The 17,394-nt window shown below is 45.6% G+C and overlaps 1 protein-coding gene across 2 annotated transcripts in view; it reads left to right on the top strand.

Moving 5' to 3' along the window:
• The window catches only part of KDM3B (lysine demethylase 3B), a 308,304-nt gene that overhangs the window by 248,158 nt on the left and 42,752 nt on the right, over positions 1-17,394 (top strand). For both annotated transcript variants that reach the window (XM_063927861.1, XM_063927860.1), the window contains exons 18-19: positions 10,135-10,225; positions 12,489-12,619. In XM_063927861.1, coding sequence (XP_063783931.1) covers positions 10,135-10,225; positions 12,489-12,619 — 222 coding nt within the window. The remainder of the gene's footprint in view (positions 1-10,134; positions 10,226-12,488; positions 12,620-17,394) is intronic.

Raw genomic sequence — 17,394 nt, 5'->3', positions numbered from 1 at the left:
CCTTCTTCCGGTGGAAGCCGTCCATATCCCAAGAGTACTCCAGTGCCCCCTATGGATTCAAAGAAAAGGATTTACCTGGTAAGTACCAAAATCCTATTTTTTTGATGGCTAATGTACACAAACTTTGTTTAATACACAAAGTTATTAAAAATATTGTATTAAATTACCTTCAGGCTGTGTGTATAAGGTGTATATGAAACATAAATGAATTGTGTGAATGTAGACACACTTTGTTTAATGCACAAAGTTATAAAAAATATTGGCTAAAATTACTTCAGGCTGTGTGTGTAAGGTGTATATGTAACATAAATACATTCTGTGCTTAGATTTAGGTACCATTACCATGATATCTCATTATGCTATGCAATTATTCAAAAATACGGAAAAATCCCATATCCAAAATACCTCTGGTCGCAAGCATTTTGGATAAGCGAGACTCAACCTGTATGTAATTCTCCATTGTTCACCTCTCTGTCGCTCCTATTCGGCCCAGTAAAAAACACTGAGGATCCTGGGAGTATGGAGAAGGGAAGAGGAGGGTTACTCATTTAAATATTTAAATGTGCCTTCCCTGCTACGCACCGTCCATATCCCAAGAGTACTCCAGTGCCCCCTATGGATTCAAAGAAAAGGATTTACCTGGTAAGTACCAAAATCCTATTTTTAGTGGCTTTTGTAAACTACCTCTAGATCTTTAATAAGCTGGTGTTGGTAGATAAAGGCAAATGTTTGAACACTTACTGCATTTTGGAGCTTCCATTGATAGGGCCAGGGAGGCAGTTTTCCTTCTTTACAGCACCCAAGTTGTGTGAGGTCCTCAGTAGTCCATCTCACTGATCAATAACCTGGAACTCTAAGAAATTGATCTGTTCCTGACCAATAATATCTTAAATGCTAGTAAGTCTGCGAGTAGACAGAGCATTCCTCTATAGCTGCATATCTGAATTATCATAAGGCAACTTGAAACAAGCAGGCCAAGAGGATATAGGGGTATATTCAATTGAAGTCTGATCTATTCAGACATGCATTTGTCGGAATGGATCCGACAAGGGCTATTCAATGGGCATCTCAATTCGACTTTAAAAAAGTCGAATTGAGTTGACTCAGCGGAGATGGGGGAGAGCTGCGGGGAGACGGGGGAGAGCAGCGATACAGCAGCGGCTCCAGCAAGCCTCGCAGGAGGATGTGTCACAGCCGCCGCTCACGGCAGCGTCCACCCGGCTCCCGCAAGCGAGACCTCACTTGCTGGTGCCAGGTGGACGCTGCTGTAGCGCTGTGCTCCTCCGTCTCCCCCCAAATCTCCTCTCAGCCCCCTCATGTCCCTCATCTAAATCCAACTTTTTTTAAAGTCCGATTGAGATGGTTGGAAAGAGGGCCAGAACCTGTCGGATTTGGCCCCGTTTCCAACCGAAGCACGCGGATCAGCAACTATTCTGCCGATCCACGTGCTTTCCGACAAGTCAAATTCCTCGACTTGCCGGATAATTTTCTGGTATATTGAATAGGTCGGAACCCCTTCCGACCTAAAAAAAGTCAGAAACTGCCATCTTTCCGACAGAAGGCAGCTTTCGACTTCAGTTGAATATACCCCATAGTCTTCATTCTTCAGTTGGAGTGTTTTTTTAAGTGGCGCATATCTTTTAGTGTAATATATAAAAGTCGTATATATGACTTTTTGTATACATATTATGCAGCTCTTTATGGAACATATCTATTCATTGTCAGTCCCTACCACATGGATAGAATTAAATGTTGCAACTTAATCTATGTATAGGTGTGGCAACTGTATCTAGAAACTGGTGACTGGTATGCAAGACGAAAAGAGAAAAAACGAATTGCTGCTGATCATGATTGTCCTACACATGTCACTTATACCCCTTTCACACCACATTCCTGAATCCGACCAGGGATTTTGATCACGGGTCCAAACCGGATCAGACCCCATTCACAATGCACCTGCGACCCTGGAGGTCGGCACTGTTTACACTGGAGCCGGGTCAGTGCTGCAAAACCTATGGATGTCATCAAAAATTTGCCTTCTTCAGACTCTCAAAACCCCAGGAAGCTCCAATCAGCGGCGTTTGATGAGTTCAAAGTTGGATAACCTGGGTAGAACCTGTTTACACCGCACTGCAACTCAGGTCGGACCTGTGCTCAACCCTGCTCGTTAACTGCGTTGAAATACTTGGTTTGTTGACAGATTATTTTTTTGGGGACTCATTCACAGAGTATCGACCCGGGTTCACCCGACAATAGCCCGGGTTATTTTGGCAGTCTGAAAGGGGTATTAGTATTGCTTCTACAGATTCTTATTAAGCGCCACTCTTAATAGTAAGAGAATGCTTAGCGCAGTGTGGCGAAATGCATCCGTATCTGAAGTAGTTTACTGTAGTATAGGCATGGTGCTCTAATTTATGTAAAGCGTTTAAGCATTTTTGGCAATAGTTCTCTCATATACCATCCCCTCTGCCCAGTGAACATATTCCATTATTGTAGGGGATTTACATTTTTTTTTTTTTTTTAATCTCCTCCTTATTAAAGCAGTAAAACTGATAAAGCCTTTGACTTAATGTTTGTATGTACGTACGTACGTACGTACGTACGTACGTACGTACGTACGTACGTACGTACGTACGTAGGTACGTACGTACGTACGTAGAAGAACAAATAAGAAATATGGACTAGTAAGGGAGGGGACAAAAAAAGGACAGGTAACAACCGAAGGCGTAGACTATGATAACAAAATAGTGTGATATCCCTGAGAATAAGGGTAAGTAATACCAGGTAGCGGTCTATTAAAGTGCGTGAATCGAGGACCTCATACTGCATGGAAAAATTATCTACAGTGTTATGGAGAGGGGTGGTAATGTACTCACATCAAGGCAGAGTACCAAACCTTATTTGGTTGGAGGGGCAGTAAGTTTCTTCCAGTTTGTGGCAATAAGGAGTTTAGCTGCTTTATATATGTGGCTTCAAAGCTTATTCTGTGTTTTAGGGACCTCTTTCATTGGTTTGCAGGGGATTTACAATTTTTAAGTGTATATAAACCAGGATATAGTGGGTAAGTTGAAGTAAAAATGTTTTCTCTGACGTCCTAGTGGATGCTGGGAACTCCGTAAGGACCATGGGGAATAGCGGCTCCGCAGGAGACTGGGCACAACTAAAGAAAGCTTTAGGACTACCTGGTGTGCACTGGCTCCTCCCTCTATGACCCTCCTCCAGACCTCAAGTTAGAATCTTGTGCCCGGCTGAGCTGGATGCACACTAGGGGCTCTCCTGAGCTCCTAGAAAAAGAAAGTATATATTAGGTTTTTTATTTTCAGTGAGATCTGCTGGCAACAGACTCACTGCTACGAGGTACTAAGGGGAGAAGAAGCGAACCTACCTGACTGGAGATAGTTTGGGCTTCTTAGGCTACTGGACACCATTAGCTCCAGAGGGATCGAACACAGGACCCGACCTCGATCGTTCGGTCCCAGAGCCGCGCCGCCGTCCCCCTTACAAAGCCAGAAGCATGAAGATGGTCCTGGAAATCGGTGGCAGAAGACTTCGGTCTTCAACAAGGTAGCGCACAGCACTGCAGCTGTGCGCCATTGCTCCTCATGCACACCTCACACTCCGGTCACTAATGGGTGCAGGGCGCTGGGGGGGGGGGCGCCCTGAGCAGCAATATGAATACCTTGTCTGGCAAAAAATCACAATATATAGTCCCAGAGGCTATATATGTGATAAATACCCCTGCCAGAATCCATAAAAAAAGCGGGAGAAAAGTCCGCCGAAAAAGGGGCGAGGCTATCTCCCTCAGCACACTGGCACCATTTTCTCTTCACAGTGCAGCTGGAAGACAGCTCCCCAGGCTCTCCCCTGTAGTTTTCAGGCTCAAAGGGTTAAAAAGAGGGGGGGCACTAAATTTAGGCGCAAATATGTGTATTATAGCAGCTATAAGGGAAAAATCACTGTGGGTAGTGTGAATCCCTGCATTATATAGCGCTCTGGTGTGTGCTGGCATACTCTCTCTCTGTCTCCCCAAAGGACTTTGTGGGGTCTTGTCCTCAGTCAGAGCATTCCCTGTGTGTGTGCGGTGTGTCGGTACGGCTGTGTCGACATGGTTGATGAGGAGGCTTATGTGGAGGCGGAGCAGATGCCGATAAATGTGATGTCGCCCCCTGTGGGGCCGACACCAGAGTGGATGGATAGGTGGAAGGTATTTAACCGACAGTGTCAACTCCTTACATAAAAGGCTGAATGACGTAACAGCTGTGGGACAGCCGGCTTCTCAGCCCACGCCTGCCCAGGCGTCTCAAAGGCCATCAGGGGTTTAAAAAAGCCCGCTACCTCAGATGGCAGACACAGATGTCGACACGGAGTCTGACTCCAGTGTCGACAAGGTTGAGACATATACACAATCCACTAGGAACATCCGTTACATGATCTCGGCAATGAAAAATGTGCTATACATTTCTGACATTAACCCAGGTACCACAAAAAAGGGGTTTTATGTTTGGGGAGAAAAAGCAGACAGTGTTTTGTTCCCCCATCAGATGAGTGAATGAAGTGTGTGAAGAAGCGTGGGTTCCCCCGATAAGAAACTGGTAATTTCTAAAAAGTTACTGATGGCGTACCCTTTCCCACCAGAGGATAGGTCATGTTGGGAGATATCCCCTAGGGTGGATAAGGCGCTCACACATTTGTCAAAAAGGTGGCACTGCCGTCTTAGGATACGGCCACTTTAAAGGAGCCTGCTGATAAAAAGCAGGAGGCTATCCTGAAGTCTGTATATACACACTCAGGTACTATACTGAGACCTGCAATGGCCTTCAGCATGGATAGTGCTGCTGCAGCGTGGTCTATTACCCTGTCAGGACAGGGATACTATTTGCTAACCATAGAGCATATTAAAGACGTCGTCTTATATATGAGGGATGCACAGAGGGATATTTGCCGGCTGGCATCCAGAATTAATGCAATGTCCATTCTGCCAGGAGGGTATTAGGGACCCGGCAGTGGACAGGCGATGCTGACTTTAGAAGGCACATGAAGATTCTGCCTTATAAGGGTGAGGAATTGTTTGGGAATGGTCTCTGGGACCTCGTATCCACAGCAACAGCTGGGAAGGAAAATATTTACCCCAAGTTTCCTCACAGCCTAAGAAAGCACCGTATTATAAGGTACAGTCCTTTCGGCTTCAGAAAAGCAAGCGGGTCAAAGGCGCTTCCTTTCTGCACAGAGACAAGGGAAGAGGGAAAAAGCTGCACCAGACAGCCAGTTCCCAGGATGAAAAATCTTCCCCCGCTTCCTCTGAGTCCGCTGCATGACGCTGGGGCTCCACAGGTGGAGCCAGGTGCGGTGGGGGCGCGTCTCGGGAACTTCAGCGACCAGTGGGCTCGCTCACAGGTGGATCCCTGGGTTCTGCAAATAGTATCACAGGGATACAAGCTGGAGTTCGAGGCGACTCTCCCTCGCCGTTACCTCAAATCAGCCTTGCCTGCTGCCCTCGAGGAGAGGTAGTACTGGCGGCAATTCACAAGCTGTACTTCCAGCAGGTGATAATCAAGGTATCCCTCCTTCATCAAGGACGGGGTTACTATTCCACAATGTTTGTGGTACCGAAACCAGACTGTTTGGTGAGACCCATTCTAAAATTGAAATCCTTGAACACTTATAGACGAAGGTTCAAGTTCAAAATGGAATCGCTCAGGGCGGTTATTGCAAGCCTGGACGAAGGGGATTACATGGTATCACTGGACATCAAGGATGCTTACCTGCATGTCCCCATTTACCTTCCTCACCAGGAGTACCTCAAAATTGTGGTACAGGACTGTCATTACCAATTCCAGACGTTGCCGTTGGTCTGTCCCCGGCACCGAGGGTATTTACCAAGGTAATGGCCGAAATTATGATACTCCTTCGAAAAAAGGGAGTTATAATTATCCCGTACTTGGACGATCTCCTTATAAAGGCGAGGTCCAGGGAACAGTTCGTCGGAGTAGCCCTATCTCGGGAAGTGCTACAACAGCACGGCTGGATTCTGAATAGTCCAAAGTCGCAGCTGGTTCCTACGACGCGTCTACTGTTCCTAAGTATGGTTCTGGACACAGAACAGGAAAAAGGGTTTCTCCCGGAGGTGAAGGTCAAGGAGTTGTCATCTCTAGTCAGAGACCTCCTAATACAAATACAGGTGTCGGTGCATCAATGCACGCGAGTCCTGGGAATTATGGTAGCTTCTTACGAAGAAATTCCATTCGGTAGGTTCCATGCAAGGATCTTCCAGTGGGATCTGTTAGACAAGTGGTCCGGGTCGCATCTTCAGATGCATCGGCTGATAACCCTGTCTCCAAGGGCCAGGGTGTCGCTGTTGTGGTGGCTGCAGAGTGCTCATCTTCTAGAGGGCAGTCACACAGGGAAGAAACTTCCAAGGATTATGGTCAAGTCAGGAGACTTCCCTACACACAAATATTCTGGGACTAAGGGCCATTCACAATGCCCTAAGTCAGGCTAGACCCCTGCTTCAACACCAGCCGGTGCTGATCCAGTCAGACAACATCACGGAGGTCGCCCATGTAAACCAGCAGGGCGGCACAAGAAGCAGGATGGTGATGGCAGAAGCCACAAGGATTTTCCGATGGGCGGAAAATCATGTGTTAGCACTGTCAGCAGTGTTCATTCCCGGAGTGGACAACTGGGAAGCAGACTTTCTCAGCAGGCACGACCTCCACCCGGGAGAGTGGGGACTTCATCCAGAAGTCTTCAAAATGATTGTACACCATTGGGAAAGGCCACAGGTGGACATGATGGCGTCCTGCCTCAACAAAAAGCTAAAAAGATATTGCGCCAGGTCAAGGGACCCTCAGGCGATAGCTGTGGACGCTCTGGTAACACCGTGGGTGTACCAGTCGGTGTATGGGTTCCTTCCTTTGCCTCTCATACCCAAGGTATTGAGAATACTAAGGAGAGGAGTAAGAACTATACTCGTGGTTCCGGATTGGCCAAGAAGAGCTTGGTACCCAGAACTTCAAGAAATGATCTCAGAGGACCCATGGCCTCTGTCGCTCAGACAGGACCTGCGGCAGCAGGGGCCCTGCCTGTTCCAAGACTTACCACGGCTGTGTTTGACGGCATGGCGGTTGAACACCGGATCCTAAAGGGAAAAGGCATTCCGGAGGAAGTCATTCCTACGCTGATTAAGGCTAGGAAAGATGTGATCGCAAATATTATCACCGCATATGGCAAAAATATGTTGCTTGGTGTGAGGCCAGGAAGGCCCCAACGGAGGAATTTCAACTGGGTCGATTTCTGCACTTCCTACAGTCAGGAGTGACTACGGGCCTAAAATTGGGTTACGTTAAGGTCCAGATTTCGGCTCTGTAAATTTTCTTCCAAAAAGAAATGGCTTCACTGCCTGAAGTTCAGACTTTTGTTAAGGGAGTGCTGCATATTCAGCCCCCGTGTGTGCCTCTAGGGGCACCGTGGAATCTCAACGTGGTGTTGGATTTCCTGAAGTCGCATTGGGTTGAGCCACTTAAATCCGTAGAGCTAAAATACCTCACGTGGAAAGTGGTCATGCGGTTGGCCTTGGCGTCGGCCAGGCGTGTATCAGAATTGGCGGTTTTGTCATGCAAATGCCCTTATCTGATTTTCATATGGATAGGGCGGAATTGAGGACTCGTTCCCAATTCCTTCCTAAGGTGGTATCAGCTTTTCATGTGAACCAACCTATTGTGGTGCCTGCGGCTACGTGGGACTTGGAGGACTCCAAGTTACTGGACGTAGTCAGGGCCCTGAAAATATATGTTTCCAGGACGGCTGGAGTCAGGAAAACTGACTCGCTATTTATCCTGTAGGCACCCAACAAGCTGGGTGCTCCTGCTTCTAAGCAGACTATTGCTCGCTGGATCTGTAGCACGATTCAACTTGCACATTCTGCGGCTGGACTGCCGCACCCTAAATCTGTAAAAGCCCATTCCACAAGGAAAGTGGGCTCTTCTTGGGCGGCTGCCCGAGGGGTCTCGGCTTTACAACTTTGCCGAGCTGTTACTTGGTCGGGTTCAAACATTTTTGCAAAATTCTACAAGTTTGATACCCTGGCTGAGGAGGACCTTGAGTTTGCTCATTCGGTGCTGCAGAGTCATCCGCACTCTCCCGCCCGTTTGGGAGCTTTGGTATAATCCCCATGGTCCTTACGGAGTTCCCAGCATCCACTAGGACGTCGGAGAAAATAAGATTTTACTCACCGGTAAATCTATTTCTCGTAGTCCGTAGTGGATGCTGGGCGCCCATCCCAAGTGCGGATTGTCTGCAATACTTGTATATAGTTATTGTTAACTAAAGGGTTATTGTTGAGCCATCCGTTGAGAGGCTCAGTTATATTTCATACTGTTAAATGGGTATAGTATCACGAGTTATACGGTGTGATTGGTGTGGCTGGTATGAGTCTTACCCGGGATTCAAAATACTTCCTTATTGTGTTAGCTCTTCCGGGCACAGTATCCTAACTGAGATCTGGAGGAGGGTCATAGAGGGAGGAGCCAGTGCACACCAGGTAGTCCTAAAGCTTTCTTTAGTTGTACCCAGTCTCCTGCGGAGCCGCTATTCCCCATGGTCCTTACGGAGTTCCCAGCATCTACTACGGACTACGAGAAATAGATTTACCGGTGAGTAAAATCTTATTTTATATTAAGGGCACAAAATCAAGACCAGCTTGTTTGCAATGTACATTCACTCATAAAAAGGTTTTTAGTTTGTCAATGGAATAGTGTTAAACTGTTTTGACTTTATTTAAGCTAGAGATGCAAGAGTCTTTTTGTTGCACGGTGGAAAGTGACAGCAATGTAGAGAAATAGTTTGATATCCTTTTTTTTCCCCCAGTCAATATTGAAATATCACAATTGTTCTCACTATATGAATGAATAAGGGTTAATTTACACACAAGCCCTGGTCAATGTAACTTTACTCTTGGTTAGTTCTTATTATCACAGTTGTCCTGGTGATTAATGATGTGGTTGTGGCAACCTTGTGTAATGCTTCAGTGGCCAGCCTCCCCCTTTAACTGCTTAACAAAAACCGATTTGGCATAGTAACCACATGTTCTGCTACAATAAAACAGTTTACCATTAATGAAAATACTGTTAATTACACAGTTTGTAGATCTTTAGAACTTCGTGCATGATATGCTGTATGGCATCTCAAAATCTGGCATATCTGTAAAATTTGTGTAAGTGTTAATAAATTCCTGTTGGAACTGTAGACAGATCTTTTCTACTTTGTTCTCATCTTTGACCTTTAGAACATAGTTTCAAAGCTTAACTGCAATATGATGTATTTAATGAGCGTTCACTTGAAACTCAATCATGTTTAATACCTAGCTTTAAATGAATATTGTAGGCAACATTGAAAATGTTTGTACAGGATCTCTCCATTTCATAAAACTTTCTGCATGTTTAATGGATTTAAGCGGGCAGCTTAATTCTGGGCAAAATTGAGTCCGCTTAATTCTGGGCAAAATTGAGTCAGCTGCGCACATAGCTAAAACATTGCCCATAAAGGCGTGCAAGGTAAAATAAGTGACGTTGCAGTAGCACAAGTAACAAGCGCTCCATGCCATTCCGATGGCCCTCCAACAACACTCCAAATTTAATTGCCCCCTCAAATACTCAAGCTAAAGGCATAACATTAACGGTGTACGGACTCCAGGTTGACACCAATTGGTCGACACACCTTAGGTTGACACCAATTTGTCCACACACCTTAGGTCGACATAGAGAAGGTCGACATGAGTGTTTCTTTTCTTTTTTCCTTTTTTTTTTTTAAAGTTTTTCATACTTTTACGATCCACGTGGACTACAATTGGGAACGGTAACCTGTGCCCGAAGCATGCGAGGGGACCTTGCCCGAAGCATGCGAGGGGACGCGGTGCACTAATTGGGGTTCCCGGTCACTCTACGAAGAAAACTACACACAACCCCATAAACTCATGTCGACCTTTTGTCCATGTCGACCAATTGGTATCGACCTAAGGTGTCAACCTTTTTGGGGTCAACCTGGAGTTCCATACCCAACATTAACCATCATTTGTACAAGCATTAGAACTTTTACTACTGTAATATTTAAATTGTTAACACAACAATCTGTTTACAGAAAGACTGAGATCAGATGATGGCTCTCCGATGGTCCTTAAACTGAAGGATTGGCCTCCAGGAGAGGATTTTAGAGACATGATGCCTACACGGTAAACCCTTTTTCTTGCTTGGACAATATATATTTCATATCTGTTTGTCTAACTGGGAATTGTCCTAATACTATATTTTTAGGACAGAGGCGTAATGAATTCTATAAATCCATTGTTTTTTGTTGTAAATATTGTTGAAATCCAACTCTAATTATAATTTACAGAAGTTATTGTGTGGGTGGATGTAAAAATTAAACTGGTTTTGTTCAGCATGTTTGTAGGCCTCACAGAGACACATTTGGGCTTTGGTTTACATTCATGCAGGAGAAAGGTGATGGGTCAAACTGCCTTTTTATTCTTCCTTTCTTTGTCTTGCATGCCTGAACATAAAATTACATGACACTTTTCTTTGATCCACTTGGGGGGACGCTGGACTAGGACTTTGGCACTTTTCTCATGTCTACTACTGCTTTGTAGTTGCTCTGTTTTTAAAAGGATGAAGAATCCGTTTCTTTTATTCTCTCTTTACCATAGCTATTTGAGGCATAGATTAAACCCGAATTAATAATTTTTGGTTAAATACAGATTACAGACCCTTTTATTCTTTTCCGAAAGTTCAATTGAGAAATACTTCTATAGTGTATTTGTAGAAGTCTTCCACTTTTCCTTTAAGAATAGTACTGATAACGAATTGAAGACCATTCTTGGATAAATACATCTGGTACACATGTAAATATACGGATTTTACACTGGATGCATTGGGGCCAGAAATTTAACTTCAGTGATCTCAACTCACCGATCCCTTTGGCTCAATGTATGTGATACAGAGTCTAAGAAAACTACCCAATCCTTACCATTGATGTCTCTTTCTGGTCCAGAGATAAAAAAGATAATTTGCAAGGCTACGGGAGTTTGCCAAGTGATGAGCTGGAAGAGGGTCCCCAGTACCTTTGCCCCCTCATCGATTACCTCCTCAGAAAACCACCTAAATGTTTCTTCACTACAAAGCTTCATGCAATTAAGGAAACCAACAGGATAATATATCTGGCAGTGTTCATTACAGGGGGAATATACTGGGAGGCTTATTACCTTAACAGGCATGTCCTGTATCTCGGAGAGTGGTCTGTGAACCCTTACATTTCTCAGCAGATTGGAGAAATGGAGTCTGCCAGATAATGACATGAAGGCAACCCTATTAAACCACAAGGTGGAGCAATTCTGCCCCAGGACAAGAGATCTACAGCTGTTCCTTGTGCGTGCTGTGATGATCCCATGGAACCTTTGCTTGATTTATCAGTTTCCTTTGGTTGTAGTTATTTCTCACATCACTGAAGATATGTCACAAGGACATCAGAATTTATAAGGGAAGACCTTGTTAAATCTTTTTCTTTGATTCCAGTGTGGGACAGAGTATCCAGCAATTTACCCTTTTGTTAAAAACTTAACCAAAAGTGATATTTATCCTTTCTCTTTAGTTTATTTCTGGTTCTGTCCTGAGGTCCCTGGCTAGAGAGAAAATATTAAGCTCCCTTCAGGATATAAAAGTGGAAAGAAAATGCCAAAGTCCTGAAGGAGGCTCCATATCGCATGGTTAGGTGTCACTCCCAGTGGATTTAGAGAAATGACTTGAGTATAAAAGTTTTGTTGTGATTTTTGAACAAGTACTATGCCTACCTTGTCCTCCACAAATCCACTTTTTTTTTTCCAGTAGTTACGAAAAATTTTAGCGCTTACATTTTATTATGCTGTTTACATGCACTAATTATGTATTTTAGCCACTCTCCAGTGCATGGCAAAAGGTAATCATGTTGTAACTGTTAAATTCACCATCAAAACACATTCATTCTTGAATAAGAACTAGCCTACCATTGCTACAGTTAACGAAAACCAGCTAATAGTTATACGTTTTAGAATGCTGGCAGTGTTGTGAAATTAGAATACACAACATATGTAAAGAACAAGATCGGTATGTTATACCACCGCCACAGGTTCTATTCTCCCTCTATGGGTGTCGTGGACACCCATAGATGGGGAATCGCCTACCTCGCCGAAATACTGGCGGCGGTATGGTAACCCATTCGGAATCCCGGCATCAGTATTGTCAGCCGGGATCCCGACGAGCGGTATGCTGACCACATACCGTGAAGAACTACACCACCTAAAATAATTTTCTAGAGGAACATTTGACAATATGAAACGAGAAATGTTAATAGATGAGATGCATTTTAACCTGTGTGGACGCTTCTAATTTCAAAATAAACTTGAAGTGATAAGTCACATTCTTGAAGTATTTTGTGATGTAAAGTATTTAATTTTATTTCAGATTTGAAGATTTAATGGAGAACCTTCCTTTGCCAGAATATACAAAGCGAGATGGGAGGCTCAATTTGGCTTCTAGATTGCCCAGCTACTTTGTACGACCAGATCTTGGGCCCAAGATGTATAATGCTTATGGTAAAATCCTTAATGCAGTCATTTACTATTGATTGATTTTGGTCATCATCAGTAATTTGCTATAGATTTAACATTTCTCCAGAACATTCCACTTACTAAATGTTTTCTGTTTCTCCTCATTCAGTTTCATTTATTATACCCTCATTTATATTTTAACATTTATAAAATTGGACTATTGACACCACCCTTACAATATTAAGTTTTGATTTTCTTAGGAGTAACAAACCCTCATCTGTAATAAAAACGTTTGGGGCTCAATTCAATTAGCCTCACTGAGGTGCAATCAATAATTAGCACTGGTTCACTACCTTCATATCCTGTGTAGCATCATTGTGCATATAACATTGCAGCTTATTTACTTGCAGATATGACTATTTTAGTGTACTTTTTTTAAAGGCCTCCTTTGCCCAGTTTCTCTGACGTCCTAAGTGGATGCTGGGGACTCCGTCAGGACCATGGGGATTAGCGGCTCCGCAGGAGACAGGGCACAAAAGTAAAAGCTTTAGGATCAGGTGGTGTGCACTGGCTCCTCCCCCTATGACCCTCCTCCAAGCCTCAGTTAGATTTTTGTGCCCGGCCGAGAAGGGTGCAATCTAGGTGGCTCTCCTAAAGAGCTGCTTAGAGTAAAAGTTTGTTAGGTTTTTTATTTTCAGTGAGTCCTGCTGGCAACAGGCTCACTGCTACGAGGGACTTAGGGGAGAGAAGTGAACTCACCTGCGTGCAGGATGGATTGGCTTCTTAGGCTACTGGACACCATTAGCTCCAGAGGGAGTCGGAACACAGGTCTCACCCTGGGGTTCGTCCCGGAGCCGCGCCGCCGACCCCCCTTGCAGATGCCGAAAAGTGAAGGTCCAGAAACGGCGGCAGAAGACTTTTCAGTCTTCATAAGGTAGCGCACAGCACTGCAGCTGTGCGCCATTGTTGTCAGCACACTTCATAGCAGCGGTCACTGAGGGTGCAGGGCGCTGGGGGGGGGCGCCCTGGGCAGCAATGATAGTACCTTATTCTGGCTAAAAATACATCACATATAGCCCCTGGGGGCTATATAGATGTATTTAACCCCTGCCAGGTCTCAGAAAAACGGGAGAAGAAGCCCGCCGAAAAGGGGGCGGGGCCTATTCTCCTCAGCACACAGCGCCATTTTCCCTCACAGAAATGCTGGTGGGAAGACTCCCAGGCTCTCCCCTGCACTGCACTACAGAAACAGGGTTAAAACAGAGAGGGGGGGCACTTATTTGGCGATATGTATATATATATATATTAAAATGCTATAAGGGAAAAACACTTATATAAAGGTTGTCCCTGTATAATTATAGCGTTTTTGGTGTGTGCTGGCAAACTCTCCCTCTGTCTCCCCAAAGGGCTAGTGGGGTCCTGTCCTCTATCAGAGCATTCCCTGTGTGTGTGCTGTGTGTCGGTACGTGTGTGTCGACATTTGAGGACGATGTTGGTGAGGAGGCGGAGCAATTGCCTGAAATGGTGATGTCACTCTCTAGGGAGTCGACACCGGAATGGATGGCTTATTTAAGGAATTACATGATAATGTCAACACGCTGCAAGGTCGGTTGACGACATGAGACGGCCGGCAAACAAATTAGTACCTGTCCAGGCGTCTCAAACACCGTCAGGGGCTGTAAAACGCTCATTTACCTCAGTCGGTCGACACAGACACGGACACTGACTCCAGTGTCGACGGTGAAGAAACAAACGTATTTTCCTTTAGGGCCACACGTTACATGTTAAGGGCAATGAAGGAGGTGTTACATATTTCTGATACTACAAGTACCACAAGAAGGGTATTATGTGGGGTGTGAAAAAACTACCTGTAGTTTTTCCTGAATCAGATAAATTAAATGAAGTGTGTGATGATGCGTGGGTTTCCCCCGATAGAAAATTATTGGCGGTATACCCTTTCCCGCCAGAAGTTAGGGCGCGTTGGGAAACACCCTTTAGGGTGGATAAGGCGCTCACACGCTTATCAAAACAAGTGGCGGTACCGTCTCCAGATAGGGCCGCCCTCAAGGAGCCAACTGAGAGGCTGGAAAATATCCTAAAAAGGTATATACACACATACTGGTGTTATACTGCGACCAGCGATCGCCTCAGCATGGATGTGCAGCGCTGGGGTGGCTTGGTCGGATTCCCTGACTGAAAATATTGATACCCTTGACAGGGACAGTATTTTATTGACTATAGAGCATTTAAAGGATGCATTTCTATATATGCGAGATGCACAGAGGGATATTTGCACTCTGGCATCAAGAGTAAGTGCAATGTCCATATCTGCCAGAAGATGTTTATGGACACGACAGTGGTCAGGTGATGCAGAAGGAGTTATTTGGGGTCGGTCCATCGGACCTGGTGGCCTCGGCAACAGCTGGAACATCCACCTTTTTTACCCCAAATCACATCTCAGCAGAAAAAGACAGTCTTTTCAGCCTCAGTCCTTTCGTCCCCATAAGGGCAAGCGGGCAAAAGGCCAGTCATATCTGCCCAGGGATAGAGGAAAGGGAAGAAGACTGCAGCAGGCAGCCCATTCCCAGGAACAGAAGCCCTCCACAGCTTCTGCCAAGTCCTCAGCATGACGCTGGGGCCATACAAGCGGACTCAAGTGCGGTGGGGGGTCGTCTCAAGAGTTTCAGCGCGTAGTGGGCTCACTCGCAAGTGGACCCCTGGATCCTACAAGTAGTATCCCAGGGGTACAGACTGGAAGTTCGAGACGTCTCCCCCTCGCAGGCTCCTGATGTCTGCTTTACCAACGTCTTCCTCCGACAGGGAGGCAGTATTGGAAACAATTCACAGGCTGTATTACCAGCAGGTGATAATCAAAGTACCCCTCCTACAACAAGGAAAGGGGTATTATTCCACACTATATTGTGGTACTGAAGCCAGACGGCTCGGTGAGACCTATTCTAAATGGGAAATCTTTGAACACTTACATACAAAGGTTCAAATCAAGATGGAGTCACTCAGAGCAGTGATAGCGAACCAGGAAGAAGGGGACTATATGGTGTCCCTGGACATCAAGGATGCTTACCTCCATGTCCCAAATTGCCCTTCTCACCAAGGGTACCTCAGGTTCGTGGTACGGAACTGTCACTATCAGTTTCAGACGCTGCCGTTTGGATTGTCCACGGCACCTCGGGTCTTTACCAAAGTAATGGCCAAAATGTTGATTCTTCTTCAAAGAAAATGGCGTCTTAATTATCCCTTACTTGGACGATCTCCTGATAAGGGCAAGGTCCAGAGAACAGTTGGAAGTCGGAGTAGCACTATCTCAAGTAGTTCTACGACAGCACGGGTGGATTCTAAATATCCAAAATCGCAGCCGTTTCCGACGACACGTCTGCTGTTCCTAGGGATGGTTCTGGACACAGTCCAGAAAAAGGTGTTTCTCCCGGAGGAGAAAGCCAGGGAGTTATCCGAGCTAGTCAGGAACCTCCTAAAACCAGGAAAAGTGTCAGTGCATCATTGCACAAGAGTCCTGGGAAAAATGGTGGCTTATTACGAAGCGATTCCATTCGGCAGATTCCACGCAAGAACTTTTCAGTGGGATCTGCTGGACAAATGGTCCGGATCGCATTTTCAGATGCATCAGCGGATAACCCTATCTCCAAGGACAAGGGTGTCTCTCCTGTGGTGGTTACAGAGTGCTCATCTTCTAGAGGGCCGCAGATTCTGCATTCAGGATTGGATGTTGGTGACCACGGAGGCCAGCCTGAGAGGCTGGGGAGCAGTCACACACGGAAAAAATTTCCAGGGAGTGTGATCAAGTCTGGAGATTTTTCTCCACATAAATATACTGGAGCTAAGGGCAATTTACAATGCTCTAAGCTTAGCAAGACCTCTGCTTCAAGGTCAGCCGGTATTGATCCAGTGGGACAACATCACGGCAGTCGCCCACGTAAACAGACAGGGCGGCACAAGAAGCAGGAGGGCAATGGCAGAAACTGCAAGGATTTTTCGCTGGGCGGAAAATCATGTGATAGCACTGTCAGCAGTGTTCATTCCGGGAGTGGACAACTGGGAAGCAGACTTCCTCAGCAGGCACAACCTCCACCCGGGAGAGTGGGGACTTCATCGGGAAGTCTTCCACATGATTGTGAACCGTTGGAAAAGACCAAAGGTGGACATGATGGCGTCCCGCCTGAACAAAAAACTGGACAAGTATTGCGCCAGGTCAAAAGACCCTCAGGCAATAGCTGTGGACGTTCTGGTAACACCGTGGGTGTACCAGTCGGTGTATGTCTTCCCTCCTCTGCTTCTCATACCCAAGGTATTGAGAATTATAAGACGTAGAGGAGTAAGAACTATACTCGTGGCTCCGGATTGGCCAAGAAGGACTTGGTACCCGGAACTTCAAGAGATGCTCACAGAGGACTCATGGCCTCTGCCGCTAAGAAGGGACTTGCTTCAGCAAGTACCATGTCTGTTCCAAGACTTACCGCGGCTGCGTTTGACGGCATGGCGGTTGAACGCCGGATCCTAAGGGAAAAAGGCATTCCGGAAGAGGTCATTCCTACCCTGGTCAAAGCCAGGAAGGAGGTGACCGCACAACATTATCACCACATGTGGCGAAAATATGTTGCGTGGTGTGAGGCCAGGAAGGCCCCATGAAGAAATTTCAACTCGGTCGTTTCCTGCATTTCCTGCAAACAGGAGTGTCTATGGGCCTCAAATTGGGGTCCATTAAGGTTCAAATTTCGGCCTTGTCGATTTTCTTCCAGAAAGAATTGGCTTCAGTTCCTGAAGTCCAGAAGTTTGTCAAGGGAGTA

This window comes from Pseudophryne corroboree, chromosome 6 (genome assembly GCF_028390025.1).
Source record: "Pseudophryne corroboree isolate aPseCor3 chromosome 6, aPseCor3.hap2, whole genome shotgun sequence".
Classification (NCBI taxonomy): domain Eukaryota; kingdom Metazoa; phylum Chordata; class Amphibia; order Anura; family Myobatrachidae; genus Pseudophryne; species Pseudophryne corroboree.
Note: the sequence above shows the minus strand (reverse complement) of the source record. Positions and strands in the feature narration are given on the sequence as shown.